At 39.2% G+C, this 16,693-nt stretch overlaps 1 protein-coding gene and 1 pseudogene across 1 annotated transcript; both read left to right on the top strand.

Moving 5' to 3' along the window:
* The first annotated feature begins 10,779 nt into the window (after positions 1-10,779).
* Positions 10,780-12,508, top strand: LOC111896318 (probable E3 ubiquitin-protein ligase BAH1-like 1; annotated as a pseudogene).
* A 1,401-nt stretch (positions 12,509-13,909) lies between these two features.
* LOC111896321 (protein translocase subunit SECA2, chloroplastic) lies at positions 13,910-16,073 on the top strand. Its single transcript, XM_052770067.1, has 4 exons — positions 13,910-14,548; positions 15,016-15,111; positions 15,192-15,277; positions 15,406-16,073. The coding sequence occupies exons 1-4, from the start codon at positions 14,471-14,473 to the stop codon at positions 15,527-15,529; spliced, it is 384 nt and encodes a 127-aa protein (XP_052626027.1). The 5' UTR covers positions 13,910-14,470; the 3' UTR covers positions 15,530-16,073.
* Positions 16,074-16,693: the final 620 nt, after the last annotated feature.

Below are 16,693 nucleotides of genomic sequence, written 5' to 3'. Positions count from 1 at the left end.
CCCCCTAAGTGACCTCTTTAACTTTTATCACTTATCAAGACGAAGATGCTTGATTAGGATCCACCAAAACTTCCTGACACTTTCTAACCAAGTGATCCTCCTTAGAATTTCAAACTTTACTTCTGGAGTGGTATATTTTGACTTTTCAACTGCAGTCCAATAGATGTCAAGCTGCTTCTTTGTTAGACGATGAATAACAGAGGTAGGGATGAAATATTTGACATTATCAGTTTTTCTTTTGAAGATGACACCGAGTTCAGGGAAGTTGGATGCACCTAAGGGTCTTTCTTCAAAGCCTTCGGAGGGCATCGGTGCTGGATCAATTGGAGGTAACTCATGATTCTCCGCAGTGATAGGATAGATATCTACATCGATTTTAGCAAAATCGTAAACAATATCCATCAGAAAGCTATTGACTCTATCAAGTGCAATTTGCATCTTCAGGTATTTCTCTGCCTTGCCCTGGAACACTCTTGCAATGAGGAAAATCTCCTCCGGATTCGTGCAAGGAAAATCAGCTTGGTTTCAGACATAATCTTGTTCCCTTCGGGTCAGTGTGTATTGGAAAAACTCTGCCTTCATAAATTTTCTGGCTCTGTAGTTTACCACTGCGGATGGTCGATCATTTGACCAAATGTGCTCAAAGGGAGAAGCATGCTTTGCATAGAATTGAGAAAGTCTCTCAAATTCCATAGGCAATCATTTGGCATCTGGAAGGCTTTGATCAAATGGCTCAAACACAGTGAAGTATTTGGCATTGGGTGAGATGGGGATATCCTAGTAACTATCAGTAGGGGGCTCAACATATGTAAGATGAGGAACGTAGTCTTCATCCAACAGTCTTCGGTGTGGATTAACCGAAGAATTGAAGAGAGTTTCATCCATGACTGTATCAAATCCGCATAGCCTCCATATCTCTTCACCAAGTTTGGCTACCCTCCAGTCTTTCTTCCTTTGGGCGGTGGTGGGAGAATCTGTTGAGCTTGGAGATGACATATGCTCCTCAAGATGTTTGAAGTGTGGGGGAGTTTGAGGTTTCTCCGGAATGTGAGGCGCAGTGTGAGATGATGGTTACGGTGAGGTAATTTTGCCAGTGATGATAGGTGGAGTTTGATGTGGTGAAATTGATTGCTGAGATTGATGATCGTGTTCTGATTGATGAGATTGACGGGCTTGATCTTTTTCACTTCCCCCTCTTGAGGAAGTCTAAACTAGAGCTTCCTCAAGCCGTGTCCAAAGGCCATCAATTTTGGAGAAGGCCTCCTGAAATTGAGCCTTGATAGCGTCTGTGAGTTGTTGATTCGTTGGAGAGGATGATTTGAACAGTAGGCGATGAATCTCCTTAGTGAGGTGAAGGATTTCGGGGCCATGGAAGTTGGTTGTTAATGGTCGTTGAAGGCGGTTGATGGTGGAGTGAAAACTGAGATGGTAGGCTCATAAGCGGTATGAGTTTCATCTATTATTTTTTGAGACTGAGAGGCTTGATCTTTGATAGCAGTTTAAAGATCATTTTTTATTGCAGTGACCTCGGAGATAAGGCGTTCAGTGGCTTCCATGAAGTCTTTGTGGTCTGCTTTGTGATTGTTGTCGAGGGATCGGATTCCCATTTCGACCTTTAAAGATATGCGCTCTGTCACACCCCAAAACCACGAACGGCGGAAACGTTCAGGGGTGGAGGACGTCATGTACAGTATCACAACAGTGTAATATAATAAACAAGCAACAACATCATCCATTGCATTATAAGTAGAGTTTTAATACATGTGTGTTATTTCATAATGTACAACAGTAAAATGAATAATCAAAATAAGGCAAGTCTTGTCTATGCTCCATCTTCTCAAAAACCTGGCCATCGCACCTGTCTAACTGATGACCTGAGAATACAAGTTATTTTGAAAGCGAGTATCAGCTTTAAAGCTGGTGAATTCATAGGAAATTAAGTGACGTTGTCTTGCTTATGAAAAATCTGTTATGAAGGCCATGTAAACTTTTAACTGAAAATGTTGATGTAAGTATGAAATCCCTAGAAAAACCCTTATTTTCTATAAGTATGAACTGTAGTCTTCTACAAAGACCCGAATGTTTTGTAAGTAAAATGATAGTTTTTCCTTTCTATTGACTAGTACTAGAAGTGCTTAGTCTAACTCATCGTTTATGTGAAAGTATCACAAATTAAAGTAAACAGGAAAATGTACTACTGCAAGTGTTGTCACTGGGTACTAGGACTAACACAACATCGCCTTAAGCGAAATATGTAACCTAATGAACATCCGAAGATTGTCCAAAACAAGTATTAATGTAAGTTGTACTACTGTAAGTGTTGTCACTGGGTACTAGGACTAACACAACATCGCATTAAGCGAAATATGTAACCTAATGAACATCTGAAGATTGTCCAGAACAAGTATTAATGTAAGTGTCATCGCTGGGTACTAGGAGTATCACAACATCGCAATAAGCGAAACGTATAACCTAATGAACATTCGGAGATTGTCCAATTGTCCTCTGTAGCAGCTGCAGGTGGGTGGAAGGGTTAGTCCCAAATCGATCTACCTAATATAAGTAGTAACCTTAGGCCTCCGTAGATGGTCATAGACCACTGGTGCTAATCAGTGGGGTTCGGAATGGTAAGTCCCGCCTAGCTATCCCATTGAACCGAGACAGGAAAGACAATTTACACAGTAAGTACTAATAAATCATCCTCTTAGTTCTAAGTACAAGTATCCAAGGTAAGTAAATACAGGATAATGCACCTATGTAGAAGTGTTCCTATATGGTATTCATGTAAGTGTGTTCATGTAACGGGTAAGTATATGTAAACATATTCATGTATCATGTAATCCTAAGTACGTGTACTCATGTATCATGTAAGGTATTGGTATAGACTCATGAATGAACTAACTCTTGTGTGATTCCTTGTAGTAGTAATAATGTTTGATATCTTCTAACTATCCCTATGATAATTAACAGGAAGGTAGGTGGTTGTTCAAGTAGATTTATGCACCTTCGATACACCAGGGTGTGGGAAACTGAACGAAGGATGAAAACTATAATCTCTATCATATAATGAACATATGCACATAAGTATAGTTTGATTCAAGAAGGTAAAATAATGGTTTTGCAAGATATCTAGGAGTTTTGAACAATAATTATGAATGACTTGATGTCATTTTAATAAACATTTCAAAACTAATACTTTTGTTATCAAGGTATTTTAAGATAGAAAACCCCTTCATGTGTCACCTTTTGAAATATGTGAAATCTACTGAGTGAAAACACAGTTACAAAATACATAAGATTGATTTAATAACATACTGTTTTCTACTTGTATTCCCCCCCCCCCCCATTAAAACGTTTAAAATCATTTAAAACATAGATTAAGGGGTATGAACTCACCTGTAGTTGGTGATTGGGATGAACTGAACGGTATAGGATTGCTAGGTGTCAAGTGAGGACTTGTACACACACTACGATCCTAATGAACATACAATCACACATATATGCATTCAATTAGTCTTAAATCACTAAATGATAAATTTAAGACATCCTAGACATAATAAACACTTTATAGAAGTGTTTTAAGCCCTAAGGATTGCATCTAAGCTATTGTGGGACAAGGTACTTGTGTTTAGGGTTCCAAAGGACCCCATATATGAGTTTACTCCTCATATACTAACACACATGGAGTTTACGGTTGTAAACTCTTGAGTTTACGGCCGTAAACTCCCAACCATGGGGTATTTGTGTGTTTTGAAGTCCCAAATGCTTTCTAGAATTATTCTAACTTGGTGGTTCCATCCTTGAAGGGGTTTAAGGTCTAGAAATACTCCAATTAGGAGTTTACGGCCCCAAGGCCATTCCCCTTGGAGTTTACGGCCGTAAACTCCCTTGGGGTGTTGTTTTTGTTGTTTTCAAGCCTCATGCATTTGAAGGATAGGTTCTAGTCAATTGTTTAAAGCTAATGAGGATCCTAGGCACACTTTGGTGCCTTTGTTTGGTGTTTACGGCCTAAGAGCATTACCAAGGCCGTAAACTCACTTCAAGAGGTGATTTTGATGCTTTCAAGTCCCTTGCACATATGGTATAGGTTCTAGGCTTTTATTCCAAGCATATGAAGGCATTAGGCACACTTTGGTGCCCCTTTAGTGAGTTTACGGCCCATGAACCATGTCATGGCCCTAAAATCTCTTTGAAATGTGATTCTTATGTGTTTAAGGCCTTAGATTAAATGGGAAACAATTCTATGTAAAGGTCTAGGGCTTTAGGTGTATTAATAACACCCTTTGGTCCATTTCCATGGAGTTCACGGCCTAAGATTGCTCTTGGGCCGTGAACTCCCATGTGTTTGTGTTCTTTGATTGTTTTCTTGTCCTTAATACACCTACAATTGAGTCTAAGGCAGTATCATAACATAAGGAACAAGCTAGGCTCGGTTTCAGGAGTTTACCGCCCAAGAACACCTTGGGGAGTAAACTCCTAGATCTAATGATTTAGCCATCTAAATCATGTTATAAGCACCTAATAAGAATTCTAACATTACTAAAAAGAGTTACTCACGTTTTGGTATGAAAACCCGAAGATCCGTGAGAGAGAAAATGGCTTTTCTCTAGTTGGAAATGTGAATAATGAATAAATTTGGTTTAGAAATCTATTTATAGTCCTGAGATATTTTTGGCAGAAAATATTTTTATTCCTGAAATGATCTCTAATATAACAAAGTGTTGGAATAACAGTGTTGCACAAAGCCCTAGTGCACCCACTCTCCTGATATTTCCTGAAGTGTAAACCCTGAATTACTCAAACTTACGCGAAAAGTCTGAAAATTAACTGTGACTGCTATAACTTCTATTGAAGTGATATAGTTTGTACAGAATGGAAATTTCAGATTGTCACACGCTCCGTAGCCAGTCGTTCTCTTGCTTCTAGTCTTTCTATCCTTTCAATCAGCGATTGAGGTCCAGGAACATCCTCTGGTTGCGGTTGAGTTGGCTTGACCGCAACCACGATTTGATCGACTTTTGCCTGGAGAGATAGAAACTCTTTTCTGATGATTGCGTTATTCTTCTTCTTCTTCTTGGGCTTTGAGGTGGAGTGGTGAGAACCACTTGATTCTTCACCTTCATTGAACATCATGAGGTCGTCGTCAGAAGGAGAGGGTTTGTTTGCTTCTTGTACCTCATCATCATCAAGACCGAAAGTAGGAGCTGAGTTGATTGTTATTTCAGGACCTTCGTCTTGTGACGTTTCAAGAACCATAATGGGAGGAATTTGGGTGGTATGTTGGACTGCGAATGCTGCTTGAGCTTTGAAGAGTAAATCAGCCTTCTGAGACATCCAGTCTTGAATATGAAGAATTCCTGCTACAGTATAGGCATTGTTGATTGCATCATCCCAATACTTAGCAACCACCTGAAGTTCTTGTTCCTTTTGCTGTTGCTGTTTGATTTGTTGAACCTTTCAGGCTTGGAATTCCCTTCGAAAAGTAGCATATTTCTTGATTTCGGCATCAGTAGTTGGTTGATATCGACTCCACGAATCACTTGAATCATCTCCGTCAATTCTTTGAGTGCGCACCAAGGTGTCCCTTGGGTTCACGGATCCTTGCACATGTGTGCTCACCGTGGCTAAACCACCTGTAAATGATGGAAGCAGAGTAGGATTTCCGGAGCTTCCTTGGTCTCTGTGACCCGTAGTCACATTTGGCCTTGGCTCCGTTCTGGCATGAGCGAAAGAAATGCCCTGCGGATGGATTGGTGTTTGAAGTGTTTGGGATATGTTCAAGTGGACGGAGTCTAACTCCTCGGGAGAAAAAACATGCAGTCGGGAAGCCCTGGAGACCTTAGGGCGATGTCCAGATTTATCTGCTTGAGATAGAACTGGGGGGCTGTCTCCACGTTCAGATGATGATGATGATGATGAAACAAGCTCACATGATGAGCTTGAGTGGTATTCGATGGTGGTATTTAATGGAGCTGTGGAAATCCCAAGGACTACTTTCACCTGTGGAGAGGCTGAGGTATCAGTCCGGTCACGCATTTGGCTAGAGGTATTGGTGGTTTTTCTTTTCTTGAGGATTGATATTGGTTGTCTATCTTCCTTATAATCACTGCCAGATACAGTGGTGGGTTTGGTTTTGCGTTTATTAGAGGGTGCAGTTGGTTTGGGAGCATCCTTCTGTGGTGGTTTTTGTTTCATTTTGGATGCCAACGTCTTTCTTCTTTCAAAAAGATTGGATAGAGTAGTGGCAGAGGGGACTGCGGTACCCTCAGGGATAATGGTTGCGGATGGAAGAGGCAGGGAAAAAGGGTATGGGGCAATACCCTCTGTAGCCTCAATATGGTCTGAGACATCAGCAGTCTCAGGACCAAGAGTAGAGAGAATATGGGTGGGAAGCCTGCGGATTGGTCCAAAAAGAGATTGATCGGATGAAGCATTGTACCTTTTGAGATCTTTTGTAGCGAAAAGATTGATGTCGTTGTCGATGGGGATGGCTGCATCGGCATGAAGATCCAGGATGCACAGTGACCAGAACCTAGCAAAGATGAGTTATGTTGGGTTTTCCTTGCAGTGTTCCTTAGGGATGTATTGAAGGAAGTCATCTCATAGAATTTGCCCGTAATTCACATCATGCCCTGTGAATATGCTCTAAACCAACTCAATGAGCTTAAGCCCCATATTGTCGGTTCCTCCGGTTCTGCTGGATAGGCTTCGGATGATGAAGTGGCACACATATTGCCATACTGCGGGCAGTTGATTTTTCTTGAATTCGCCGATACCGTTGATTCTTTTCTGGTATCCCATTTAGTATAGTGCAGCAGTAATATCCGACATTGATGGAGAGAAGAACTTGATCGACGGATGAACCAGTAGATTGATGGACCTTAAAAACTTCTCCTTGGTCAGAATGACCAATGCGTCATTCATAAGATGGAGATGCACTTCTTGTAGGGTTTTGGAGTGGTCGATATGCCGAGAATGCACACTTGAACAAGGTGGAAATTTGTACGATTTCCGTAAGTGCATCAAAGGATCCAAACAGAGGGTGATTCTTAAGGAACTTGATCATGAGCTTGATGGGAGCATTGTATGAAGGATGATCTTCAAATACAGCTCTGAAATTGCTGGAGGCGATTGATGGAGAGTCTGAACCTGTTGGATTTGCAGAACCTGAAGCCTTGGATTGCTTCTTGGATGCACCAGATTTCACCATTGTGAGAAAAGAGAAACAGAGTTCTTGAGAGTTATGGAGTTTTTTTTGAAAGTTGAGAGACAATCGATATTCAGAAAGCGTAAAGGATTGGTAGAGAAGAAGATGGGTTTATAAAGGGGGTGGGGTGAAAAAGGTTTTACCCTAGGTAAAGGGTAAGAAGAGGATAAAATGATGATTGGGTTTTATTGAGGGAAACGATGAATGATGGATTGAATCTCAGCCACAGATATTAAAAAATGGGTTGAAAAAGATTTGGGAGATATCCAAAAAGTGTTTGCATTTAATGTAAAGACGGACGCATGTTTATACGTCAGGTAATCGTGGGGGTGATGGGAAAGGAAGTGGTAACGGATGGGACGTGTTTGGGAGATGGGACGTGTTTGGGAGAGGAAAGGACAAATTAAGAATGAGTTGGATGGAAATATGCTCTTTTTGTCATCATCCCTAAAATAGGTCTGATAATAGTTTATTTTTTTTTAAAAGAGGATGACGGTTTCAATGAGAATGTTTTATTTTATTTAATGAAGGATCATTAAATAGCACACAAGTTTTTTTTAAGTTGAAAAACAGCAGTTGAGAAATTATCACAAAGATCACGGATGAAAAACTTCATTGCGGTCGGAGGTGTCATTGCGGATGAACAAAGGAAAGATTGCAGTGAGAAGCTGAGAGGAAAACACTTTGAACAAAAATTAGTAACAACAGACCATTAGGACCCCTGAGCGATACGTATGACTAGACCTGGCAATTTCAGACACGAAGACACGAATCTGTGAGAGACACGACACGACACGAATACACGACACGAATACATCTTAAAAATTGATATAAAGCTTATTTTTCATAGTGTAATCGTATCGTGTCAAATTTGTGGCTGACACGTTTTCATGACACGAATACACGAATTGCCAGGTCTACGTATGACATATGGTTGTGGTACCTAGACTGCGGTACAAAAACCATCCATCATATGTAATTCTCAGTTAGAACCGCAACGGAGACCAAGGATGGTCTGTGGTAGCTAACAATTCAAAAAGAATTGCGGGTCTGGATTCATCATTCCCAACATTTGTAGGAATACATTGAGTTTTGTAGAGTCAAGTGCTTTTGTAAAAATATCAGCGATCTCTTCATGAGTAGGAAGAAAGATGAGTTCAATATTACCTTTCAGGATATGATCTTTGATGAAATGATACCGTAACTCAATATGTTTTGTCTTGGAGTGCTGAATAGGATTGTGAGAGATCGCTATGGCACTTTCAGAGTCACAGTAAATTGGTATCCGCAACATTCTGTACCCATAGTCTTGTAATTGTGTCTTCATCCAAATGACTTGGGAACAGCAGCTGGCTGCGGCCACATATTCTGCTTCTACGGTAAATAAAGATACACAACTTTGTTTTCTCGAGGACCAGCTGACAAGTCTTCCTCCTAAAAATTGGCAACCACCAGATGTACTTTTTTGATCAAGTTTGCATCCGACATGATCTGCATCAGTAAATGCTTGAAGACTGAAGTCATTGCCTGCGGGGTACCATATACCCATAGAGTTACTTCCTTTTAGATACCAAAGAATTTGTTTGGCTGCGGTCATGTGTGACACTTTTGGATCAGCCTGGTACCTTGCACACACACCGGTTGCGAAGACAATGTCAGGTCTGCTTGCGGCGAGGTATATTAGCGAACCAATGATACCTCTATAAGTCTTGTGATCCACAGATTCACCAGAGAGATCAACAGAGATCTTATATCCGAAGGCCATAGGGACCTTAGCAGAAGAACAATTGTCCATTGAGTATTTCTTCAGAAGTTCAGTAGTGTATTTCTCTTGATGAATGAATATTCCTTGCTGAATTTGTTTGACTTGGAGACCTAGAAAGAAGTTCATCTCTCTATTCATGCTCATTTGAAATTTTTTTGTCATGAGCTTAGCAAATTCATCCACCATTCCTTGATCAGATGATCCGAAGATGATATCATCCACATATATTTGTACAAGCATAAGGTGAGTCCCGTTTGATTTTCTAAATAATGTGGGATCAATCACTCCTCTTTTGTATCCTGAAGAGACTAAGAATTCAGAAATAGTTTCATACCAAGCTCTAGGGGCTTGTTTCAAACCGTAGACAGCTTTCTGAAGCTTGTAACAATGATCAGGGAACTCGATACTTTCAAATCCGGGAGGTTGTTGAAGATAAACCTCTTCTTTTAATTCCCCATTGAGAAAAGCACTCTTAACGTCCATTTGGTGCACTTTGATGTTTTTGTGAGAGGCATATGCTAAGAATATTCTGATTGCTTCCATTCTAGCTACCGGAGCGTATGTCTCATCGTAGTCAACACCTTCCAGTTGTTCCACAGTACGTCGCGGATGAGGAGATGAAGAAAGCCCGATGCCACAAGATGTTAAGGGCTGACATCAGGGAGTTCGTGAGCAGGTCCGGCTGCAAAATGTTGGAAGATATTATGTCTCGGGCCAGAGAAAGGGAAATTGATTTGGAGCAGATCCGGAAGAGGAAGTCGGATGAGGTTCAGGTAGCCGCGGGTTCGGGCAAAAGGCCCAAGGGGTCGGATTCGAGATCATGGGATTATCAGGACCGCAGTTGGTGCGGGAAGTGTGGCAGGGCGCACAAGGGCGCGTGCAGGAGTGGTAGCGGTGGTGAGTCTTGCTGCTTCAAGTGCGGTCGGACTGGTTATTTTAGCAGGGATTGTACTATTACCACCACTCAGGGATCCGACTTGATATGCTTTCACTGCAACCGGCGGGGCCACAAGAAGGCCCCACTACAAGAAATATACCCTTTAATGACGCGCAAACAATGACACTCGCTGATTTACGATACGCTTTTTCTGTGTGTCCTAAAAATATTGTTAGTTTTTAGAAATATGAAGGGTAGTGGACGCGCATTTTTGCGTACCCTGAAATTGGTGTCCAATAGAAAAAATTTAGAAACACGGAGGGCACCTATGTTAAACGGGTATCGTGTAACAATGTCGTTTTATATTTTTTGGGTGAAATGCGCCTCCATCCTTTAATAAAAGGTGGGAAATGAAATCCCAAAAAATTCAAAACCCCGCTTGTTCTCCAATCATCTCCCTTTCATCTTTTTGATGTTGATGTTATCAAAGTGATGCATCTCCTCCTTCTGATGTAAAATCCTCTATCGAAGAAACCCTATTAGCACTGTGCAGTTATGAATCTTTCTCCCTTTCAGATTTTTGGCGCTCTGCAACCATGATACCAACTACAAACAACAATGAGCCCTAGATCATATTCAATACTCATCCATCCCCCATTCACCACTTGCTACCAGCTATCAGCATTTTTACGGACTCCAAGCTCTGAATTAGGGTTTACTTTGGCGATAATTTCAACTTTTCTTACACCAGCATCCCAACTCTTCGGTCCTAAATCCCCTGCTGCTACTCCGCCTCTTTTCTTCTGGCTCTACTGCTCTTCGAAGCTCGACTCCACTTCACTCTTCATAACTCAATCACCCTTCCAAAATATCAATTCTCACATACGTCTCTCCTTTCCTTCTAAACGAACTTACACTCTTATAGTCGCCATGGACGGTACAGGGAAGGTATATAAACATGTTTTTTTTTTCATTTTAGATATTTTTTATGTACTATCAGATCTATTGGTTGATATATCACAAACTTACTTTGTCTGCTTATAACACGATTTTGTATGGTTGTTTCCTTGAACAAGAATCAGTTACTGATGCACACAAGTTGCTCGACATAATGTCTCTGTTAGGTGTTCACCCCGATGAGACCACTTTTGGCTATCTTGTCTATCTATATGCAACAAAAGAACTCGAGCACAAGATGATTGAACTACAAGACTTGGTATCTAGGTTCAATTTGCCCAATAAATCCATTTTTATTAGTAATCTGCTCAGGAGGTTATATGAATCTTTCTGGACAAAAACATCATTATAATATATCAACATCATTTGTAACCTCACTTTTTTCACAAGACAAACTTTTTTGACTCTAAAAGTATTGGAGATTTGACTAGTCGGTTAGGATCAGATTGTCACGGGAAACTATAACTAGATTGGATGAGAGTACTTCTTACTGTTGGTGGTGGGAACTGGGAAGTTCCATCCCTAGCATCAATGTCTGATTCTGCGATTCTTAATGCATTTGTTTGTATTGTTTATAATTAGTAATCCTGCTCTTTACACTTGCTGACTCTTATGAACTACCAATTTTGACATTACATAAATTTTAAGAACAGACCATGAATATGTGTCTTATGTATTGTATACGATTGTGATGTTTTTATTCATGATTTGTTTATGAATGTAGGGTGTGATCGAATGTTCTTCAGCGAGATAATGAAAGAAGATTTTGATATAATGGGGTGTATTAGCTCTAGAGTCAGACATCTTGGCCAACTTAATTGCAAAACTCGTATGCTAAGACAGTTACTACACTTGTTTCAATGTTTCAAAAATGATCAACAAGCACTTGTACTAGAAGGGCAGATGTTAATCAAATATGTTATCATGAATGCTATAGCTCTTAGGAAAATTCTTAAGAAATACGACAAAGTAAGCAAATATCCTATTCTTTCTTTAGATTGCTATTTTTTCTTTTCTTTTTGGATTGACGTGTTGCGATTATGATTTATGTTTGTTTTTCAGGTGCACAACTCTGTAAGTGGCGTGAACTTTAGGTCTAAGCTTCAGGCTGAACACTTGGAGATCTTACAATCACCATGGTTGACTGAACTGGTGGCTTTTTATATGAATTTCAGTGAATCAAATGAAAAGATCTGCTATGAGCTTTGTAGTTATTTCTCTTGTGATCTCAGCGTTATAATTTCAAAACTTGTATTGAAATTGGTGCTTCCAGATTATGTAATTCTGGAATACAGTCTAACTTGTGCTCTATGCTTGGTATGACTGACTATATATTGAAATTATGAAAAGTTCATAGCTTAAGATTACATAAATTGTAAAACGCTTTTACTCTTGATCCTCAGCTACTGTTTTTCATCCATACGCGTTGAGCCGTGGACATATCTTTTGCATGATGTGTGCTTGTTCATCAGGATTTGTTTTGATGTTTAAAGGGGTGAAATCTGCAAGCCAAAGATGAAGTATTTGGTAATGCAGGACGCATAACTGAACTAGATTTACTTCTAAAACAAAGGTAAACAAGCAGCGTATTTTATTGCAATAAACTCTTGACATATTTACATTTTAAATGAATCTTACTGAGCATTAATGTGGCATTTGCAGGTTTAGAAAAGAATGGGAGGAAAGACTTAATGAACATTGATGTGGCCGAGGGTAATTATGTCAATGCAATAGATGGTTTGAATAATAATAATAATAATTATACCTGAAGTAGGGTGACTGCGATTGTGTAAATTTGAGTTCCGTTTTAAGTTTTAAAATTTTAAATAATAATAATAATACCTGAAGTAGGGTGACTGCGATTTTATACTGAGCACTAATTGTGGCTTGTTCCCTTACATCAGCTCCACGAGAATTGTCATTTGCTAATGCAAGAAAAGCTTCATCAAAACAAGATAACGCATCTGGTAGTTGATTTTGTTCAAGATGCACTAGCCCAATATTGAAACAAATTGAAGCACCAGCCCCACGTGGAACCTATTATTTATGAAAACAATTTTAATAATGCATATTCTTTTTCATTTAGTTATATTTTTGGTCCTTCAATCTACCTCATTTTTGCAATTCACGTCCCCAAAAGGTTTTTATTGCATTTTTCATCCTTATTTGACTATTTTTTTAGTCCCTGAGTACAACAGATTTTTGCAACTTTGTTCCCCAAAACAACATATTTTACTTAGAAACCAAAAGGACCAAAATTGTAAGAGACAAAAGTTCGGGACCGAAACTGTAATCTACTTATTTTATATGATAAAAAATTTTAAAAAGAAAAACTTATCCACCTGTCCAAGTCGCACAGATGTTGGAAGAGGAGGCTCAGAAGGTTTCACTACATTAACAGCTCCCAGACCTTCAAGGGAGCTTAAATCAAGTGGTTGGGTCAACGTCGGAGCGTTGACCACCGCCTGAAGTGGCGGCATGGCAACAGGTGGAGGAGCCATGGATTGTGGCGGCACACCGCCATCCGGAAGTCCAAACGACTCTTTAGAAACCAAAACATTCACAGGCACTTGAGGAATTTCACTAGCGGGACCCACCGATGACTCCCTTGAGGATTCTGATCATATTGCGAAAGATAAGTGCCAGGTGGCAGCAATGCAGCCGCCACCTGTAACGACGGAATAGTATTTTGAAAATAATCCTCTGGAATTGGCCGCAGTCCCACCGCCGCTCCGGTTGCCACTTCCGGACCACCCGCCGGAGACATTCACAGTTTGTTCGTGAGGTACATTTAAACTGCACAAGTGCACCACTCTATGGAGGAAGTGACGACCTGCTTTCTGATGCCCCTTCATTTGACCTACCAGTTACATCAGATGTGAGTTTCTTTACAATTCTTGCCTTTTTCTCTTTTCCTTTCTACTAGATATTAAGTGAATGTATATATTGCTAAAACACTACATCAAATCCTTTGCTTCAGTTTGATGGATTTCAGAAGAATTCTATCCAAATGGTAAAACCAGCAAAGGGAACAACAACTTTGGCTTTTATTTTTAAGGAAGGTGTGATGGTTGCTGCAGATTCCCGAGCTAGCATGGGAGGCTATATATGTATGCATTTCTCCTTCTAAATTATAATATATCTTTACTTGATTAATAATTAATTATGAATCGAAAGCAACATGATTTGAAAGCATTAAATAGTCTTCAAAAACACTCGTTTAATTTTGTTTTTTGTTTTTTTTTTTTGCAGCATCTCAATCTATGAAAAAAAATCATTGAAATTAATTTGTATATGTTGGGCACAATGGCTGGAGGAGCTGCAAATTGTTAAAAATGGGAGTTCTATCGCCAAGATGTCTAGTACATTGTTAAAAATGGGAAAGTTCTTATAATAAACGAGGTATTAAAAACATCGTATTTTTATTTTAGGAGAAAAAACTAGTTATATTGCTGTAAATTAATGTTCATTTGAAGTTGACGGGGAGAGTGGAAGAAAAAAGACGATGGTCAGAGGGGATTCACCTGGCTGTGGAGGCAAAAGAAGGGTTACCAATCCAGGTATATATTGCGATTGCCTGCCACATCATCATTCTTTTTGACAACTCTTGTTTAAAGCTATTACCTTGTATTCCTCTTGGGCTTTGCAGGCTGATTCAGTTGTAATGGCACAAATCACATACCAATCAATGTTTAAGCTTTATCCAAAGCTTTCAGGGATGACAGGAACTGCAAAAACTGAAGTAAGTATTCACTTTCTATATGGGCTAAAAATATAACAAGTAACAATAACTACTTGTTTTCATCTATTTGTGTGTTATAGCATCCTACTTTCATTGCTTTCTACCATACTAGCATACTCTTTAAAAAGATATCTTTCATAAGGCACTGTACTTTGAAAACTATACCACTTATGGTTATAGCTGTATACTTTCATTTTTTTTCTTTTTAGGATGTTGTACTTTAAAAATTCTATCAAATTATAGCCGTGAAAAGTGCTGTTCATTTTGAAAGACATTGCTATTATTGTTTAGATTTTTCAAATCCATTGTTGTAATATGAAAAGGATGATAGTAGGATTCTATTGTAAACAGATATATGAAAGTACGTTGTTATTTATTTCATTTATCCTCGAATTACATATTGTTCTCGAGCTGAATCAACTACAGGATATCTTTCTCGACTTATGATGCATTGTCAATATTTACAGGAAAAGGAGTTCTTGAAAATGTTCCAGATGCTTGTTATTGAAGTTCCCACAAATATGGCAAATATTCGTCACGATTTACCTATCCAAGCTTTTGCAGTAAGAAATTATTATTCTGTTCAATAACCATTCTACCCTTTTATCATCTTTAACAGTGCTTCTAATTGTTTTGCAAATAGAATGCTCGTGGTAAATGGGAATATGTTCGTGCAGAAGTTGAAAGCATGTTCAGAGTTGGTCGTCCTGTTTTAGTGGGGACCACTAGGTACTACTACTTCAATGAAATTCATTCTTCACTTGTGATTTTGTAGTATTCATTCTGCATCTTTATGCATGCAACCAAGTGTGAAGATATTTTCTTATCTTTATTTATTTATTTATTTATTGGTGCAGTGTCGAGAACTCAGAATATCTATCTGCTTTGCTGAGGGCTAGCAAGATTCCCCACAATGTCCTCAATGCACGACCAAAGGTTTGTTGTCTACTTTTTATAGGATTTATCAATGAAAATAGATAGGATTTTGGGTTAACCATGTATGTAACATGGCGACTTGATTATTGTTTTCAGTACAATGTCTTGATACGAAAAAAAAAACTGAGAGTAGGATGCTGGTAATTAGAAATAGGTAGCTATTCTTTCATTTGGCCCTAACGTTAATGTGAATGATATATGGTTTTGGGTAAATAACGCAGCTAAATACGTGGGCAAAAGTGAGAACAAGAGTTGGACATATGAGAAGGCAAAATCTATAATTTCAGAGTCAATTGAAATGAGCCAGTCAATGGGTTTAGATGAACTGCAAAGGCTTGTGGAAGAACAGTCAGAGATGTACCCTCTTGGTCCTTGCATTGCAATTGCCTATTTATCGGTTCTAAAGGACTGTGAGATTCATTGCTTTCATGAAGGATTGGAAGTCAAACGACTTGGTGGTCTCCATGTCATTGGGACATCTTTGCATGAGTCCCGAAGATAGAAGTTTTTGAGCATGTTGCTGATGAAAAAGATAGAAGTTCTTTAGGATGCTGCTAATGAAGTTTATGCAGAGAAGGAAAAAGATAGAAGTTGTTGGCACATAGTAAGCTAGATAATGCAATTGTATATAAATGAGTTCATTTTTTTATAACATTTACTCACTATTGGAATAATTATTTGTATTTGACATATTAGTGAAATGAATTATCTTTGTTATTTATGGTATTTTATTTATTATTATGAGATTTCAAATGTATTATTTAATATGAAAAATTAGTAAATCTATAAATAATATTTTTTTAAAACATTTAAAATTATGATACGCAAAAATGTGTGTCATCTTTATTTATGACATGGCCTTTCTTGACAGGGGCTTCCTTGATACGCATTGCGTGTCATAAACACGCGCGTCGTAAGGTTACGACACGCAAATGCGTATCGTCTTCCTTTATGACAGGGCCTTCCTTGATACGCATTGCGTGTCATAACCGCGCGTCGTAAATGCGCGTCATAAATGCGCGTCGTCTATAGACGACGCGCAAAAGCGCGTCGTCTCTCTTTATGACAGGGCCTTCCTTGACACGCATTTGCGCGTCGTCTAAGCGTTTTACGACGCGCAATGAGCGTCGTAAAAGGCCTTTTTTCTAGTAGTGCCCAGTGTCCCAGTTTGCTTTCGGCAGGACGGGTTATGGCACCTACCCCTGCAAC

The sequence above is a fragment of the Lactuca sativa genome, chromosome 3 (assembly GCF_002870075.4).
Source record: "Lactuca sativa cultivar Salinas chromosome 3, Lsat_Salinas_v11, whole genome shotgun sequence".
Taxonomy (NCBI): Eukaryota; Viridiplantae; Streptophyta; class Magnoliopsida; order Asterales; family Asteraceae; genus Lactuca; species Lactuca sativa.
Note: the sequence above shows the minus strand (reverse complement) of the source record. Positions and strands in the feature narration are given on the sequence as shown.

What these genes read in the sequence shown, in the direction of transcription:
- LOC111896321 (XM_052770067.1), top strand. Translation starts at nt 14,471, where the DNA reads ATGGCACAAATCACATACCAATCAATGTTTAAGCTTTATCCAAAGCTT. An exon ending in TACCTATCCAAGCTTTTGCA is followed by an intron (nt 15,112 to 15,191) that starts GTAAGAAATTAT and finishes TTTTGCAAATAG; the next exon opens with AATGCTCGTGGTAAATGGGA. An exon ending in GTTTTAGTGGGGACCACTAG is followed by an intron (nt 15,278 to 15,405) that starts GTACTACTACTT and finishes TTATTGGTGCAG; the next exon opens with TGTCGAGAACTCAGAATATC.